Source organism: Aquila chrysaetos, chromosome 8 (genome assembly GCF_900496995.4).
Source record: "Aquila chrysaetos chrysaetos chromosome 8, bAquChr1.4, whole genome shotgun sequence".
NCBI classification, from domain to species: domain Eukaryota; kingdom Metazoa; phylum Chordata; class Aves; order Accipitriformes; family Accipitridae; genus Aquila; species Aquila chrysaetos.
Window position 1 is genome coordinate 45,830,185 of NC_044011.1, and position 17,312 is coordinate 45,847,496.

Below are 17,312 nucleotides of genomic sequence, written 5' to 3' on the forward strand. Positions count from 1 at the left end.
TCTGAGCTGATGCTTCCCTTTAAAAATCCCCCCCCTTTATTTTTTATATAGAGTATATAAATTTTATATGTATGTTTAGGAGAACATTATTATTTTCCTCTTCTAGGCAGAAGGCTGCACCTTGGCATTATTACAGTGGATTAAATTTGCAGTTCTTTTTCTATTTTGAGTTGCATTTTGGTTTGGATGGAGGTTTGTTTTTTTTGTTGCGAGGCAGGGGGAGAAGCAAAGTGCCTGGGGTCGGATGCTCACTCAGCTCCCTCCAGCCCTGAGCACAGACAGACAGACAAGGAGCAGACCCCCTCACAACGGGACTGATTCCCATCTTCGGAGGGATGCTTGTAAGGGGTTTGCTGCCGCACCTCCCCTTGTTTTCAAGAGCAATGCCATCCCCCAAAGGGCAGAAAGTGCCACAGGTGCCAGCATTTGCTTTTGGGAGGAATTGGAGCCCTGAGTGTGACAACCGCAGGGATGTGCTGCCGCGCCGCTGCCGTTCCTTGGGAAGGGCGCAATCCTGCACCCCTCACCCAGCCGAAAAGAGCCAGTGGGAATTGTGAGTCCCTGAGGAGCACAGGCAAGGCCTTCCCCCTTCCCATTAGTCTCTAAATCATTGCTTTGCATGTGGCCACTCCTTTGGTATTACAGTTACCATCAACTTCCCATCCTGTGCTGTCAACTGACACCTTTGGGGGCTGTGGGCTGGGTCCAGAGCGGTTTCCTGCTTACAGGCTATTCATGCTGCCTCTAATTTGGCTGGTTTTTTAAGCTTTCCCCTGCCTGTTGTGTAAACAATTTTCTGGCAAGCCAGATTTTTAGGGCTACCCAGGCATTTTCACCTTGGGCAGCAGGGAATGGCACCACTCACCCGGTGGCTGGGGTTTGTGCAGAAGCACGCCGTGCATTTTGTGCACCCAGCACCGGGATGTGTGTGTGTGTGTGTGTGTGTGTCCCCTGTCCTCAGCTTCACCGCTGAGCTTCGGGGTACCTTGTGCCCCTCCAAACTAGAAAACACCCCAGTGCTATTTTCCTCGTTATACATCTGGCAAGTTGAGGCACAGAGGAACGAAAGGTAACCTAATTTTCTAAAGCGATTTGGATACCTAATGAAAAGAGGTGCTTCGTGGGATTTTCAAAGCACTGTCAGACCTGGGCAGGCTGGTCTCAAGCGTCCTGCTGCGGGATTCTAGAGCAAAACGCAGCCTTACAGCTAGGCTGTCAATCCCTGACCAAGACCCCTTTACCACGGGGCAGACTGGGCTCCCTGAGATGGCGACCGTGTGCTCCTCGCAGGGCCAGATCCTTCCCTGGTGCAGGGGATCCCTTGCTGAACTGTGGGAAACTCATCCGGTTCTTTCCCCTTTTGCTTTGCCCCAGCTGACGATCTGGCACCTGATGTTGTGCTGTAAGTCTATTATTTCACGGAGGGAAATTTGTGAGTGAAATAACAGATGACCTAATTACCCCACCACCACCCATTCACATCTTCCTGCAATTGCAAGTAGCTGCTATGATCCAAGAGAGAGCAGCGTGATTTAATGGCAACAGCCTCCCTGGTTTAGTATCCCACCTAAACCCCTCTCCTTGCCATGACCTGCGCTGTCAGCTCGCTATAGATTTGGTGGTGCTGTTGACAGTGGCATTATTTTAGCTTCATTATAAAATAGCAGCTGAGTAATAGACGAATGAGCAGGGTAAAGGAGAAGTCTAAAGCAGAAAGCAGTTTACTATCAAGCACAAAGAACAAGGGCTCGTGGGCACGTGTGTATATGAGACTGGTCCAAACTTTAACTGTCCCAGCACTATCTCACAACTGCTGTCATCCATCCCAGCTAGAGCTTGTCCAGCCAAATGGGAAGGCTCTTAAGATACCATCGTATCTCCTTCAGATCTGACAGCTACTGAGAAAAGAAAGAGCACAGCGTTAAAGCAGAAAGTGATGTGCTGACAGGCAGCTGCCCCTGCCCCTGCTAGCCGCATCATTCCCAGAAACAGCGCGGACAACCTTCTTATGGCAACGCTAATCCGACTGCAATCACCACTGTGTAGTTAAGATAGTGGCTCAGGGGCTCAGATACTCGGCCTCTCATGCTCACTTTCTCCATATGACCTTAGCCAAGTCATTTAATCTCTTGGAGTATTTACGGAGGGTGCAGAAGGGCAATTGCTATATTGCTCTAATTTACCATAGCATCATTATTTACTGTCCGGCCTGGTTTCCCTTCAGTAAATCAGGTATTATCTCTGAGAACGCTACAAAGTTTTAAAATCATAACAACTGTGGGATCCCCGGTATGAAATGGAGACAGGAGGTGGCCGATCTGTTAAAAAGCGTGGTTTGTAAATAGGCAGCAGGAGAAGCATGCTCATTTCTATTGCTCATATCCCTGCATTAAGGACGCTTCTTTTATTTTAAGCTGGTGCCAGGGTTTGATGAATTGAATGAGGTTTTTAACATGCCAACAGATCAACAAACACTCTTTCCCCTGAGAACTGAATTGGCAGGCGGCCTGGAAAATGCCAGGATTTCAAGGGTTAAAGCCTTGCGGAAGAATGTCATTTCCACGAGCTATTTTCCCCACCCCCTCAAAGATGATAAATTATTACTTGATGCAAAAATAAAATGGCTATCACTAAGCAGCTTTGGGTCAGTGAGCTGCCAGCGCAGCAGCCCATGGAGGATGGTCATCTTGAAGGTGCTGCTTCTCATTTTTAAGGTCTTCATTCACATTCTTGAAGTCAGAAATATTTTGATGGTGTTGCTGATGCTGCCCTGTCCTCCTGGCTCCTCATCTATCCCCATGGAGAGGGAATTTTGTTAGTTTATTGGGATGGAGAAAAGCACCCGAGTACTGTTTTGCAGCTGTCCCAGTTGTGCCACCCTTCAGCGACACCTTTACTGGGTTGCCACCCTGGGGTTGAGAGATATGGGGTGGGTAGAAGCTGAGCGTGGTCCTACCACTCAGAAACTGGGGAGCAATCTGAGCCGCAGGATTTTGCAAGAGACAGGGGAGACCCGTGCACAGAGCACTAAACTGGGAGACAGAGGTGGGAGCTGCTGGTCTTGACTCTGCCATGGGAAAGTCACTGTGGTCTCACTCCGCTTCTCTTTTCCCCATCCTTAAAACAATATAATACTAAAACACTATATGAGACTATTATAAAGGTCTTCATGTATCCAATAGACAAAGTTTGCTTTGTTTTAATATACATTTTTAACTCCTTCCTCACTTCTGCATGGGTGCGTGTGTTAATCATGAGGACAATCAGCTTTTCCCTCTTTAAACTAAGCTTGGTAATTTGTTTTTAATAAAACCTCTTGTAAAAGAGGAGGGATGGATGTTGAAATGAAATTAAAATTCTAATTTACTTTAGAAATGACCCAAGAGTCTAATAGCTTTGGCTGGTACTTGATCAAGTCCCAAAATAAATGCTGTTTCTCCCACACATGTTTTCACAATAAGACAGGAATAATAAGAGCAAACAATAAGCCTGAAGTCAAGCTGTTAAGTCATTAAGGATTTTACCAAATGGCTCTGATTCCCCTCTATTTATTAACAGCTCTCAGCAAGCTGTGGATCTTGATTATCTTGGTGTAAATCTGCAGTGATTTCCTTAATATCGGCCAAGTTACCTGCCACGAAGAGCACTATCATTGAATTTAGCTCAGCTGCAAGCTCCTGAGCGGTCATTAAAGCTATCTAATGGCATCCAAGGGGAGGAGAGGAACTATTTAGGCTCTTATTAGAGGAAGCTAAAGAGAAGAAAAATATCGCTCAAACATCAGGGAAACTTGCTGACAGTGAGAGATGTATTGGGCTGTGAAGTAGTTTCCTATGGGAAGTGGTGGAAGTTCTGTTAAAATTAGCCTGGACAAAGCACACCAGAGCTCCCTTTCTGCTGTCATCTTGCCTCCCGTTGCTGGCCTTGCATACCTGTTTTTCCAGAGCACAATTCTTTTGTGCACAGAATCTGCTCACCTGCCCTTTTTCAAGCAGGGCTTGTCTTCCAGGTCCCTTTCACAGCCTCAAGCCTGCGTGTCTCTGTCGTTTAACCCACAACCCCCCCCCCCCCCCCCAAAATCTGCATCAGGTTGGGGGACTGAATTTAACTTGCATTTTAGCTGGACTTGCCTTGAACAGCCAGGGATGGGGGTGCAGGCAGTTGCTGAGGTTGCACAGTATTTCTCACCCTGACTTGTGCTTTTTAACAGTACACCTTCCAGGGGAAGAGAAACCGAAAAGCAAACTGTGCTTGCTATAAATCTATTTCAGCCGCTGTCTAGAGATGATAATTCCCCTTTTCCAGTCCAGGGCTCGGGAGGGGGTTGCTGGTGCTGCTTTACAGCTCTGGCAATCTTATTGATATTCTTTATTGCATGAAGCCTTGTCTTGGGTGTCAGGATGGGTTTAGTGCTTCTTCTGTGACCAAAGCACATGCTGCTTCGAGCATCAACGTGTGGTACTTTGCTGGAAGGTTCAGCTGGCAACGGCATCCTGAGAAAGATGCAAACGACATTCAGAGAGGCATGAAAGCAGTTCTCGAGAACTGGTGTGACTTAGGTGTCTTGATCAAAGGAAAAAAAAACCCCAACCCCAACTGCCTATTGTACAAGCTGCAAAGCAGGAAAAAGAGCTGCTCGTGGGGACTGCTGTTTTAACTGCTATTTTAACGGTGTAACTGAGTACTCTCGGACACGTGTGTGCCATGGAAATAGGTGGATCAGCCTGGAGATTTCTCTGTCTCCATTTTGCAGAGTCTGTCTTGCTTTGGTAGCATTTGGCAGCATTAATCTTTGCTCTAGAGCAAGAGGGAGATCAGCTCATGTTTAGGTGAGATGGTTTACGCTTGTTTGAGGTTAGGATCAGGGGACGGCTGTGTGACAGGCTAGGACTGAGCACCTTGCCCTTCATTAGCCGAGTTGCAGAAATGGGCTCCATGCACCTTCTTTGTTTTACCCAGCTGCAGACTGACCCAGCTGCAACGAGATTTAAGCAAACGTGTTTTAACGCCTCGTTAGAGCAGGCTGGTAGGGTGTGCACAGATGCCGAGATTAGTTAAGGCTTCTCAGCCACAGTAACTTGCAATATGCGTGTTTTTGTGTTGCTCTAAGCGCAAAGAGAAATAGGCTCGTTGTTCTTTTACCACGTAGGTGAATTAAAAAGAGAAGTTTAAAAAAAAAAAAAATACTGGTGTTAGAGCAAAAGTTAGTAATAACAAGCAGGAAATGATGATAATAATTTAATACACATACACATGCAGGTGTTTCACATTTGGCCATTAGTCACAGAGCGCAGTGGGAGACGCTATCTGGAGTCCCTGTTTGCTAAAGTGGTGAGTGAGGCACAGCTGAAGCAGGCTCTGCCCTTTGCCTGGATGTTTGCTAACCGCTGGCTGGCCCCCAGCAACAGCGAAGCCCCCCCCCCCGGCCCTGTGAGCGGGGAAGGTGTGGAGGGGAAGGCTGGGAGCGGGTCCCAGTGCCTCTGGGAGTGATTCGTGGATGCGGTGCAGAAGTGGAGGCTGAAGGTAAGGCGGTTGCGCTGGCTCTGTCTAGAAGATGACTCGGACAAGTGTTTGCATCTGCAGCGGTTACAGTCGGTAGCGCAGGAGGACTGCAGAAATCAGAAGAGAGGCATTTCGGAGGAGCCGGAGCTTCTGTGTCCTCAGAGAGGTTAAAGCAGTGGCAGCTCTTCCGTCTCGCAGGCTATGCTGTGTATTGGCACGATGAAAATAGCCGTTCCCCTTGGCTCCAAGTCATATCCTGCCTGAGTGAGCCCTTCCGAGCCCAGGCTACTCCCCCTTTACTCTTTCCTCCCAGCACCTTTAAGTCACGTTCCCCAAAACACAGAAAGTGCATTGGCCCTGCATTTTCTGCCGCGCATTTAAAGGAGAGAGGGAGAAACATCGACATACTTGAAAACAGAGCCAGATTGCAGCTCCTTCACCTCAGCTACACAAATGGGCTAATCGATGATTAAAAATCACATCTAATGAACAGCACTGGTAGAAGGACTTGCTCAGAGGAGTACATCCCATGCTAGGAACGACATGTGAAACTGTGATGTGCTCCTGCGGGCTGAGATCGTTATTTAGCGCACTGCAAATTACTCAGGAATATAAGTCTCAGCAATGCAAGGGAGAGCTTTAGCAACGGAAATGTAAGCTAATGCGGGAAAACAGAAGAATGTCTCCTGAAAACAGCAAAGTTCTTTGTGAAAGAGATTGTTTTTGACAAAACTTTTACAGGAAAGGTGTTGATCTCAACAAACTGGCCTTTTTTTTTTTTTTTTTTTCTCTCAAAAGAAAAAAAAAATGGCAACGACTTCCCACTGATTCTACAGCAAAGGAAATATGATCTCATCTTCCCTCAGAGTAGCTCCATCAGCTTCCAGGTGATAATTCATTCACCATTGTCAGGCTCTCATCAGTTTACACTAATGGATCTGTGTGTTTGCATTGTTGATACAACACATCTAATCACAATATCTGCTATTAATACAGACATTTTTCCTCTTAACTTTTCCAGCTTAAACTCATTACAATGATAGTCTGGTCCTAGCTTTATATGGCTGTGAGAAAGCGCAGGTTTAGCAGATGCTATCAGTTTTTATGCCTTTTGCAGCAGGGCATCTAATGTCCATCTCCATTTCCGCAGGCACCCCTGAGATGATGAGTTACTATATGGACACAACCATCGGCAACACAGCCCCTTATCCTTTGGCTCGCCCTGGAGTGATGGTAAGAAAGGAGTTTGGGTTGTTTTTCTGTCCCTAGAAGTGGGTTTTCTCTTTGGTTGCTGCAACTTTGCTGGCCTATTCACTGACATGGCTTGGTGTTGACCACTAAATTGTTCCAAGGTTTCACGCAGTTTTCAGAGCAGTGTCCAAATGCTGTTTACCCAGAGCTTATCTGAACCTCTCGAGCTTGCAAACTTCAACTGGAAATAGAATCGCTGCATCGGATTTCCTGCACTTGTGTTTGGAGGAGGATTGTTAGGGTAACCATTGTCCCGGTGCCTCCGCTCCCCGTGCTGACCTTCACCTGCCGCAGATGAATGTAGTGGGATCAGCACAAAGCAGATGAGGCTTTGGAAAATGTTCGGTTGGTTTTCTGGAGTTTTTGGACAACTTTGGTGCTCCCTCTCCTAAGCCAGCGCCTTTCTGTCTGTGCAGCTGATGAGTGGTTATGTATAATATATGTTAGAGTGTGAATCCTGGGCGTGCCCATGCTGGCTGCCAGCAGCTACGGGACAGGTTTGACCATGCTTCGACCCTTATTCCGAGAAATCACTTTACTAGACATATGCCCAAAGAAATTCTGGCCAGTGTTAAAGATCCTAGACAAGGTCAGATGAAAGCTGTAACTCTGAGCTGAGACACCAGGCTGCACAGACGACTTGCTAGAAAGCAAAATTTTCACCAAATTAGGAAGAAAAGACCACTCTGACACATGAAATATTTCTAACACAGCTCACTATTTTTCCTTTAAATGGTTCCAAGCATGCATTTGGTTTTAAATATTGATTGGAAACAAAGCAAAACTATTTCCCTGCGGGAAATAATAAAAATTAAAAAAAATGAAAACATCCTGAATTTATTTATATGTGTTGCTATCCTCTTATATAGAGATATACACATATATGTACCATATATATATATTATATGGTATATATGTATTTACACATATGTATATATGGCAAATATGTATATAAGGTATATACATATATACACACTATATATACACATATGTATAAAATAGGTATGTATAAAATAAAATGAAAATTATATCCTGGGATTATTTCCATATACCTATATATGCTTGTATATATAATACATATATTTTCTTTATAAAGTATAAATATCACTTTATATACAATAAAACCAAACACGTGTAATATATAATGACAGTTATAACCAAGATTACATATGTGTGGGTATATACGTGCCTACATCACATGTATAATCAATACATGTATATACATATATAATGTATTACGTGTAAGTGTGAAATACAGTATATTATGTAATATATGTGTAACAAAACGTAAGTTTATATAAGTACACATCTGTGTATATACTTCATGTGTGCATACCACATATATATATATACAGATGTATGTATACACACATATAGATGTCCATGGACACATAACTATAACTAACATAAATACAAATAATGCAAATATAAACATATTATTTGTGATTATTATCAATATAAAGAGGCATATGAACATAAATCTGATGGCTTGCCCCAGCTCCCACCAGCGTGGGACCGAGCTCCCCCATAGTGCCAGGGCTGTGACCCGGGGCAGGGCCGCGACCTCCCCACGGTTTTGGGGGGGCTGTGGGGCTTCCCGCTGTCCAAAAATAATGGTTCCAGCTGGCAGGGCTGAAACGAGCCCGCTCTCAAGCAGGGTGTCCTCCCCACGGCTGGCCCTGAGGAGATGCCCCTCCTCGCCGCCATCTTGCTGAGCGCTGCCTCACTGCGGGCCTTCTTTTTTTTTTTTTTTCCTCACGTTTCTTTAAAAAAATGCCTTTTCAGCCTCATCGTCGCGCCCCTCAGCCAGGTGAGTTTGGATAACACTGTTTCTTCAGAGCAAACCCTGAGGGCCCAGGGCTTCGTGCCTGATTTGAGCGGGGGGGGAAGGCACGCTGCCACCTTGAAACGGGGCAGCCATTTCAGGGTCCCGCTCCCCTGACGCTTCTCCCTCTCCTGCTCCCAGAAGCAAGGTGCTGCCGGCCCCTGTGAGGATCCCTGGGTGACCTGCGGCTTTCAGTCCGCCTGCTGCCAGCCGAGGACGTGCTGCCCGCTCTGGGATGAGCCTGCCACGCAAGAAGTGCCCACCGGCCTGGAGCACTACAGCACGGGTAGGACACCATTTTGGGGGTGGGTTTGGAAACTGGGATGGCGCCTTTCCCCCCAGTGCCTTGGGGCTTGTTGGCATGCTCAGGTGAAAAGACGGGCCTTAAAGGCCCGCCACGCTCTCGTTTGTTGTCCAGCGTGTCCTGCTTGTCTCCTTCCTCCTATATTTGCTTTCTGCCCCGGTCCTGACAATTTATTGGGGTGTTTTGCCCTTAATGCAGCCACAAGGCACCTACCACAGCATCACCAGGTTGGTACCTGCCTTGCTGGCTGTCAAGGGTCTCCCTCAGTGGAGATGGGGCCAGAAAGCAGATAAAAACCTTAAAGCTGCTTTGTCTAACTCTTCTCCTCCTGTCAGAGTGATGCTGAAGGATGGGAGCTTCCTTCTTCCCTGCCATGCTGTGGGTGCCCAGCTGGGAGAACCCCTCTCCTCTTTCGGGTGGTGATTTTGATGTCCTGTGTGCACCTCCCTTGGATTTAGGGACTTCAGCCCTGATTGCTGCTCCCTGGGGTCTTGACAGACATGGGCGTCTCCGGGAAGATACTGTAAGCAAGGTGGACCTGCCAACCTGCTCGTTGCATCTTCAGCATTTCCCATGGCATTTGCAGGACTGATGTCCTTGCCAGTGGCTTTGGAAAATGGCCTTCATGGAGGGTTGCGAGGAGCCGGGGACTCCCAAGGTTTAATTCCACTGTGGTAGTGATTTTGGGTCTCTTGCTTTTGTAGCTTATTGCCTTGCTCCTTGGGAGGGTAGTGGCATGGTCTTGAGGTAACCACAACTGGAGATGTGTGGTCACGCTGTGCTGTCAGGGCTGCATGGTTGCAACGTGCTGCACAGCTAAAACAATTCACTGACTTGGACTAGATGATCCTCTTCTCTAATGCATTCATAATTTGAAAGTCGTTACAAAATCGCCGGTGACTAATTCTTGCCCTGCACGTTGTTCAACCCGTGAATCTTCAAGCTGAGCTTGCAGTTTGGGGCTGCTTCTTGTATAACCAACTGGCAGTGCAGATGTCGGGCGGGCAGTTGGTCCTCCTGCCTGCGGGACGGGTGATGAAGTATCAGCAAAGAGCCCCGTTGTGCTGTGGCAGAGGAGAGGGCTTAGGTACGCCGTGGCACAGGCCAACTGCAGGAACTAAGTGAAAAAGCTCAAGTTGCATGAATGTGACCTTTGTGAAGGGCCAATATGAAGTTTATGTTTCACTTAAGTCCCACATAAGCCTATCATGAAGCACTTAAATCCCATGTAAGCTTTTGTATGGCATGTGCTGGTCTTCTGTGACTTGTTCCCGGCTCGTTAGTTATGCACATTGGCCCCTTGGGAGGGGAAAAGCCCTGATGTTTAGAGACTTTCTGCAGCTAAAGAGTTCAGCAGAACCAGTGACTGTTGCGGTCAAATGTACAGTTTGAAATCTCTCCTTGGCAAATATTCAGGCATTTTGATTTTTTTTTTTTTCTCCTTTGGTGAGCACTTGTGTGTGAGTAGGAGACGGACGCAGAGCACTGCGCCTGTGGCTGGAGCAAAACTCTACTGCCTATTCCCAGCCGTTCTTATTTCAGCTATTTGCTCAACTCCTGTGGGTGACCTCTCTCAGCATGATGTCAACTCTGCTCTGATGAAATCTGCCCTTGCAGCATTTGGATTTACTCAAACATTTTGCAAATCTGTGCCTGGAAAGTTTTCTTTGTGTTTTTTTCCCTACTCTCTCCCCTTTTCTGTGAAAGTGCTCTCTCCAGGGACCAACATATCTGCAACGCAGATCTTCATTACTCCATGCTGGGTCTGTGAAATTTCTTGTTGCAGAGACTGGAGCCTGATACAAACCTCAGTGAAGCCAGTGGGAAAAAAAAAGCTGTCATTGTCTTCAACAGGTTTCAATCAAACTTTCAATATATTGGGATGGGTAGGAAAGGCCTTTAATTCTCTTGCAGTACCTAAGAACTACTTTTCAGTTCTTCCTGTTGCAATGCAAGGTACTCTTTCTCTGATTTATTTTTTAAATACTGCTGTTTCTTCCGTCTAGAGCAGTTTCTAATTTTAAATGAGAGGAAACTCTCATTTGTATATGCCGCTAAGAACGGTCTTTCATTTCTCCTTTGTGTTTCGGGTGCACATTAAAACCATTTGTCATCTATTCTTCTGGTGTACTAGAGGCTATTTTGGTTTTCATGGTCTTGATGTTGGTGAAAGAAACAAGTCAACAAGGAAAATGCAAGTGTGAATATATCCTCTCGCAATAGAAACCCACAACATTTCTAAAAGTTTTAGAGCTGCTTGCGTTTAGAGAAGATATTTTGCCTTTGAAGCTTGGGTGAGTTTATTTACATTGTGCTTGAAGTCCGATAAGATTATTCAGTGATATGGGGATTTAGCTTGTTGATAAAGACAAGAAGCGGTGGTGATGTTTTTTTGATTAAAAAGCAAAAATTTGGAAATGGTATAGAGTCAGTTTTATTTGTTAGCTTGCTACCACAATCTGTGGTGCATATGTTGGGCCTATTACTGCCCAGAGAATCAACCTAAACTGGGTTCTCAGCAAGCAAAGGGCACATCCCAGAGGTGGTAGAAAAAAAACTAGCAAGAAGGGAGCTGCTGCCTGTTTATGAAAAGTAGCTCTGCTCCTTGGACAAGTGGGAATACGAGTGTAAAGGCCATTGCACCTTAGCTGAACCATCTGGCAGCCCAAAATTAAGGGTGCCATGTGTCTGCCCGAAGCAGTAGGGTTGCTGAAAGGATGCTGAAAGCCACACTTAGTGCCGTATGTTTAATTCATAGAGTAATAGTATCCTAATATTAGCCTCTGGTAATATTTTTTGGCTTATACAAGGTTAGGCATAAAACTGGAGTGGAGGAAAATATTTGATAGCGGTATTATAATTTCAGCACGGACATAGTCCTGGCTGTGCTGCCTTTCTGAGCCAAGGCCACTTTGACAACCCCTTCCACTCTGAACGGGTTTGTTTTCCTTAGTGATAGGGGAGATAAAACTGTTGTTAATGGCAAGCGAGGGATGAAACGACTCTGGCTGAAGATGTTTCTACGGCTGTTGTCGTGCTGAATTAGCACACTTGGACTGAAGGTGCTCCCAGCCTTTTGGACACTACAGGAGCATTTTGGGGAGTGATCCTGCTTTCACTGAGACAAATGGGATTGTCTTTGGGATTTTGCAAGGCAAGAAATGCAATAAAAGTATTTTCTAGAGGAGAAATTAGAGCTGCATCTCTGACTCTGCTTCCCAGGCTAATGAAAGCAGTCCTGCTGATTTCGGTCAGGCTTCTTGCACTGAGACACTGTCACAAATACAAGGCATCACCTTAGGCTCATCCCTAACAGCCAGTGTGATTCAGGCCGGTGCTGTGGGAGGGCATGGTGCAGAGACCAGCCTTGGCCAGTCTGTGGCTGATGCTGTCTGGCCACATTAGCTTGGTGCCACCTCTCAGCCCAGAATATTTTGGGTTTATTAGCTTTGCGGGTGGCATGTCCCTAATGCAGCAAACCTGCATCTGACTCCCTGGAGCTTCACGGACATTGGGTCCCTGCAGCCTGGGCCATAGTGGTGGTGTGCTGGGTTTGGCAGGAAAGCAAAGCCCTTGTAGCTGGAGCCACGCATTGCAGCATGCCGCGTTGCCCCACGCCCACGCAGACAAAATAGGGATGCCCTCCCTTTGCCCCCACCCTGCTGACTCTGGCTGTGATCTTCCTTCAAGCCCAGCTCTCAGCTCAGCCTGGACTGCAGGCAGGAGTCCCACGGGGACCGCCTGCATCCATGGCGAACTCTCCCTGCTTTTCCCCACGTTGCCCCCTCCTTTGCCGCGAGACCTACTCTTTCCCTGGTGGAGATCCCGGGAGGAAAGCTCTTTCTGTGAGCGGTTTCTGGGCCAGCTTCCAGGCCCACGCTCGGAGGAAGGGGGCTTGGGGAGGAGGAGAGAGGGGGGGAAGGTGAAAGCTGACCAGGCTCAGCCCGATGGCTTCTCCAGCTGCAGCACATTTTCCGAGCGAAGCTTTTTTTCAAAAAAAGAAAAAAAAAAAAAAAATCTGCATTTTTTTTCATGTCCTTTTATCCTATTTTTAACTGCGGCCTCCTTCCTTTTCTCAGCCTCCTCCAACACTTCCCCCCTCCCCTGCGCTGCTGCTGCCTCCCCCGCATGCTCTCCGCAGAGATGAATGGGCGTCTTTTCACAGGGCACGCACATCTGCTTGCGGCTCGAGACCTAGCAGGACTTCTCAGGCAGTTCTCCTGGAGGAGACCGGCCAGTCTGTCCTCTCCCTCCTTAACAAACGAGGAGTGGGGAAGGGAGGACGTGGAGGAAGGTGAAGAGAAACAGAACAGGAAAAAAAAAAAAAAAAAGGGCGTGAGCCACCACGGGGAGGGACGAGCAAGAGCCAAGGCGATGGATGCTAATTTATTTCAAGGCTCAACAAAAGCCGTGCACAAAAATCCTGCCTCTGCCCAACCTGCTGCTAGTTGTTCTCCCAGATCTGCAGCTTTCCCTGGCCATTTGCTCTGGCCCAGGGGATGAATGAGCCCTTTCTGCTGGGCTCTGTTGTCATCCTCTGGCCAGCGAGGTGGTGCAGTCTCTTGGGGTCTGGTGCTGTTTATAGCTTGGTTGGAATGGGTTTTTCTTTGACCTTTTTTCTTCGTGGCAGTCTTTGGGTGTTTCATTGGCTCCAGTTAAAGGCATGTCACACCTACTATACTTGGGCCCTCTGGGTTTGTTGAAGGACGCGCATAATTTTCTCCATTAAGAGCACTTACTCCAATCTGTCGGTGGAGAGAAAAGATCCCTCTATGCCTTGTGAATGGATTGCAGAGCTGTGGGCTGCCTGTGGTGTCTTAGACTCTCCTGGCCCTTTTGCGAGAGCCCTGTGAAGGATGCTGAGCAGTTACTGGTTTGCCCTTCAGGTCACTGGGAGCTGGACTCAGTGTCTGATTTGTGTGGATCCTAGTTGTTTCGCAGGTGAGAAAAACATGACCCTATGATACCTACTGACGCTCCCTCTGCATCCCTCACTGTAACCTGTTGCAAGTCAGCACTTGGAGAGGTTTATTTGCACTGAAGCAATAGCATGACAAAAATCCAGGCTTTCGCTTTTCCATTTGTTTCCTGCTTGACTCTGGAAAAATCCCTGTCTCGCCTCTCAAAGTCAAAACCCAAGGGAGCTCCCTGCACGTTGGGTCATCACCAGAGAATGAGCGCTGAGCTCTTTTCCCACTTGAGCTGCAGACTGGTGTCAGCTGGGGATCAGCTGCCGTGCAGGGAGGAATCGTGGTCTGAACAGGGCGTTGGTCCCCTGGATGAGGCTGGGTGAAAGCTGGAAGGTCGTTGCTTGTTTTTGAGTGATGCCTGCAGATTTGCTGAGGGCCTTTAGTATAACAGGGGGATGGGAGCTCAGCAAGAGGGAAAACACAGGTTAGCATGCTGCACCAGGATTGTCGCAAAAACGAGCGGCAGCACTGGCAGCTTCACTATGCCATGGGGAAGGAATAATTTGGTGTAGAGTCAAGGAAGAAAGGGACTAAGCAACAGGCTATTCGGGGCTTCTGTGGTGCCTTGAAGATGACTGCAGAAGATGTCTTGTTTTGGGTTGGTCTTGGAGTAGGATTGATCCCTCTGTAGGGATGGAGTGAGGTGGACGTACCTGTTTTCTTTTTCTGGAGGAGAAGGCTATCCCGCGCCATCCAACACTTGCTTCACACCGGCCATGCAAAGCACAGCTGCTCTTTTTTTGAGCTTTCCCAAACTCCTTTGCCTACAGACCCGCGAGCGCTTGCCTCTGGGGAGAGTGGGCAGCAGAGCTCTCTCTCTCTAGAGTGTTTGGATTGCACATGGCCAGCCCTTCTTGTAGCAGCATCTAGGTGGGCTTTGCTGTGCTAGCATGGAGCAGGGAGGGCAGTGTAAGTCAGGCCAGCTACTATTTTCTCTCTGGAGGGACAGGGCTAGCTGGGTGATGCCAGGAGAGCTATGTGCAGGGCAGGCAGAGGAGGACATGGGGAGCGCGGTAGGCTGGGACCCTGAAAACTGCCTGTTTGTTTCAGCTCCTGGCAGCATGAAGCACCTCTCTCTCCTTCCAGATGTTCGCTGTGTTTATAGCTGCTGAAGCAAGAGACTGAACTCTCTCATTAATATGTTTCTCTCTCCCTTTCTCTCTCTCTCTCTCTCACATTGAAGCCAGAAGTCTCAGCTCAGAGGTTGCAGCTGGAAAGGAGCTGGGGGTGAGGGGTGGGAGAGAGAAGGGAGGTGTATGCAAGCCTCCCATCCCATTCAACTCCCCCTCTCCACTTTCCTCCCCCCGAATCCTCCCAAAATACACATGCCCCGAAAAAAGAAAAACACTAGCAGATTTTTTATTTCAGAAAGTAAACACTTAGGCCATGGGGGTCTGGAGGTTATGGGAAAAGAGGAAACCATTGGGCTAATCAGGCCGGGACACACTTCCCCTGCTGAAATAAACCAGAAATCATTGCATTACAGGGCGCCGCCGCGGTTAACCCTGGTGCTGCCAACACAGCTGAGTGCTGGGGAGCTGCGGAGAGCCCGTAGCCTGCCCACGCATTTTCCCCCAATCCCTGGTTTTTAGCCAGGGCGAAGCGCTGATGGGGAAGGGGAGCCAGCACTCTGCAACAACCCTTTGGCATGCCGGCCCTTTGGGAACGAGCCGTTGGGAATTTTTTAGTAGGAAATGAAACCTTTTTTTCTATGGTTTATGAGCCATCCTATAGAATTTCATACTTATTCTTGCCTGAGAACTCTGCCTGACGGTTGCAAACCTCTACAGAGAGGAAATCTTTCTCTGCTTGAATCAGCGAGATTTGGGGGTAATTTCTGCGGAGCTTGAAACGGTTTTCAGAAAGCTCTTTTTTTCATCCTTGCTAGATTTGCATTAGGTGTATAAATTATTAGATCACTGATTATTTGGTTGCAAACCCTTCGGGGACGAATCCTTCCTGCTGTCTTTTACTCCTGTGTTTGTAGAGCACCTAGCATATGGGATCTGGCAGTAAGATGGGAGACCCTCGATGCTCTTGCAGGATGACAAAGAATACCTCTAGTCCAGGTGTAAGTGAGCTAATGGGCCCTTTGTACCAACTTTACAAAGAGATCTCAATTTACCCTCTCTAAGCCTGGCCTTGGACTTCCCCTGGCTCCTTTCACAATCTGAGTTGCATACTATAAATGGGTGCTCGCTACCAGGTCTCACACATTTTGAGACCGCTGCAGCTATCTGTGTTTCAGAAAGGCTGGATCTCTAAGCATGAATGAATATTAGAGATTGTCTGTTACTGTGAGCCCGGGTCTGTTTGATAAGAGCTCCTCACCGTGATTGCTGACTCCCTTTACATCCTGCCAGGCTGAGATTTTCAGAGAAGCCCGGATGGGTTTTGCACCCAGCTCCTTGTTGCATCCAGGCTGCTTTGGAAGCCCCAAATCTTAGCAGGATGCCCATGCTGACACGGTCTGTGATGGAGTTCACGGCGCGGCACCCTAAGCTCTCCCACAAGCCTTCCCTCTGCTAGCAATTACTGAGAGGGAACAGGGCTGAAAGGAAAAGCCAGCTTGGAGCACTTTGTAGCCAAGGGAAAGTGATCTTTCCATTGACACTACCGAAGAAGGTTTTACCTCATCTGTTACAGTGTAAGCTCTGGCGGTGAAAGGTGCCATCACCGGTTCCTTGAGCCATCAGCCCGGCTCTTGCAACATTCCCACCAGAAGGCAAATCCCCAGATAGCGCACAACAGGGGAGCTGCAGACCTGCCGTGTCCCACTCTGCTATCTCAAGAATGCATTTGAACAGTAGCTGTTTCTGCAGCCTCTGGAGGTCGAGGCTTCAGATGGAAATCAAGCTCCATGGAGATAGTCCCACAGGGCAAATTTCAGAATTTTTGGAGTCGGTGTTCAGCTCAGATAAGCCCTTGAGAGCTCAGATACTTTATCTGAACCTTATCTGAGCTATTTGCATCACTTCAGTCTGAGAAACCAGGCTGTCAGACATTTGGGGAGGGGGGCAAGCTGTATGAGGATGGTCTGTCTTTTTTTTTTTTATTGTTATTTCTAACACACAGACACCTCCAGGAGGATTCGACTGTCCTATGCCCCATGCAGCTCAAGGAGCTTATATGCAGGCTGGATAGATGAAGAGCAGGAAGGAGAAATACCATGCTTAGAGCCACACAAGGGTAAGGACAGGAGTAGGATGAATATTACTTGAAAGCCCTGTAAGGGATTGCATCTTTCTGCTCTCTTTCTAAAATTGAATAGAAATAAGCTTGAGCTGCCCCTGCTGTCAATTGTGGATGGAAATGATTCCTCCTTTTCAGAGCAGACCCAGGTCTGAGCTTTCTCAAATGTAGTGTGCCTTCTGCACATTGTTTACTAGATGCTGTTTTGTGCATGTGAAGTTTCTCACCTTGTCTGGAGTGCCTGGGGGGAGGTACAGGGTCTGTGCTC

At 47.6% G+C, this 17,312-nt stretch overlaps 1 protein-coding gene across 2 annotated transcripts in view; it reads left to right on the plus strand.

The window, feature by feature from the left end:
• The window catches only part of ETS1 (ETS proto-oncogene 1, transcription factor), a 78,478-nt gene that overhangs the window by 356 nt on the left and 60,810 nt on the right, over positions 1-17,312 (plus strand). Inside the window, exons 2-3 of one of the 2 annotated variants that reach the window (XM_030023044.2) lie at positions 6,653-6,735; positions 8,720-8,864. In XM_030023044.2, the coding sequence (XP_029878904.1) occupies positions 6,664-6,735; positions 8,720-8,864 (217 nt within the window). In that variant the 5' untranslated portion in view covers positions 6,653-6,663. Of the gene's footprint in view, positions 1-6,652; positions 6,736-8,719; positions 8,865-16,937; positions 17,042-17,312 lie in introns of those variants that run through there. The other variant, XM_041125459.1, reaches the window with a different exon arrangement.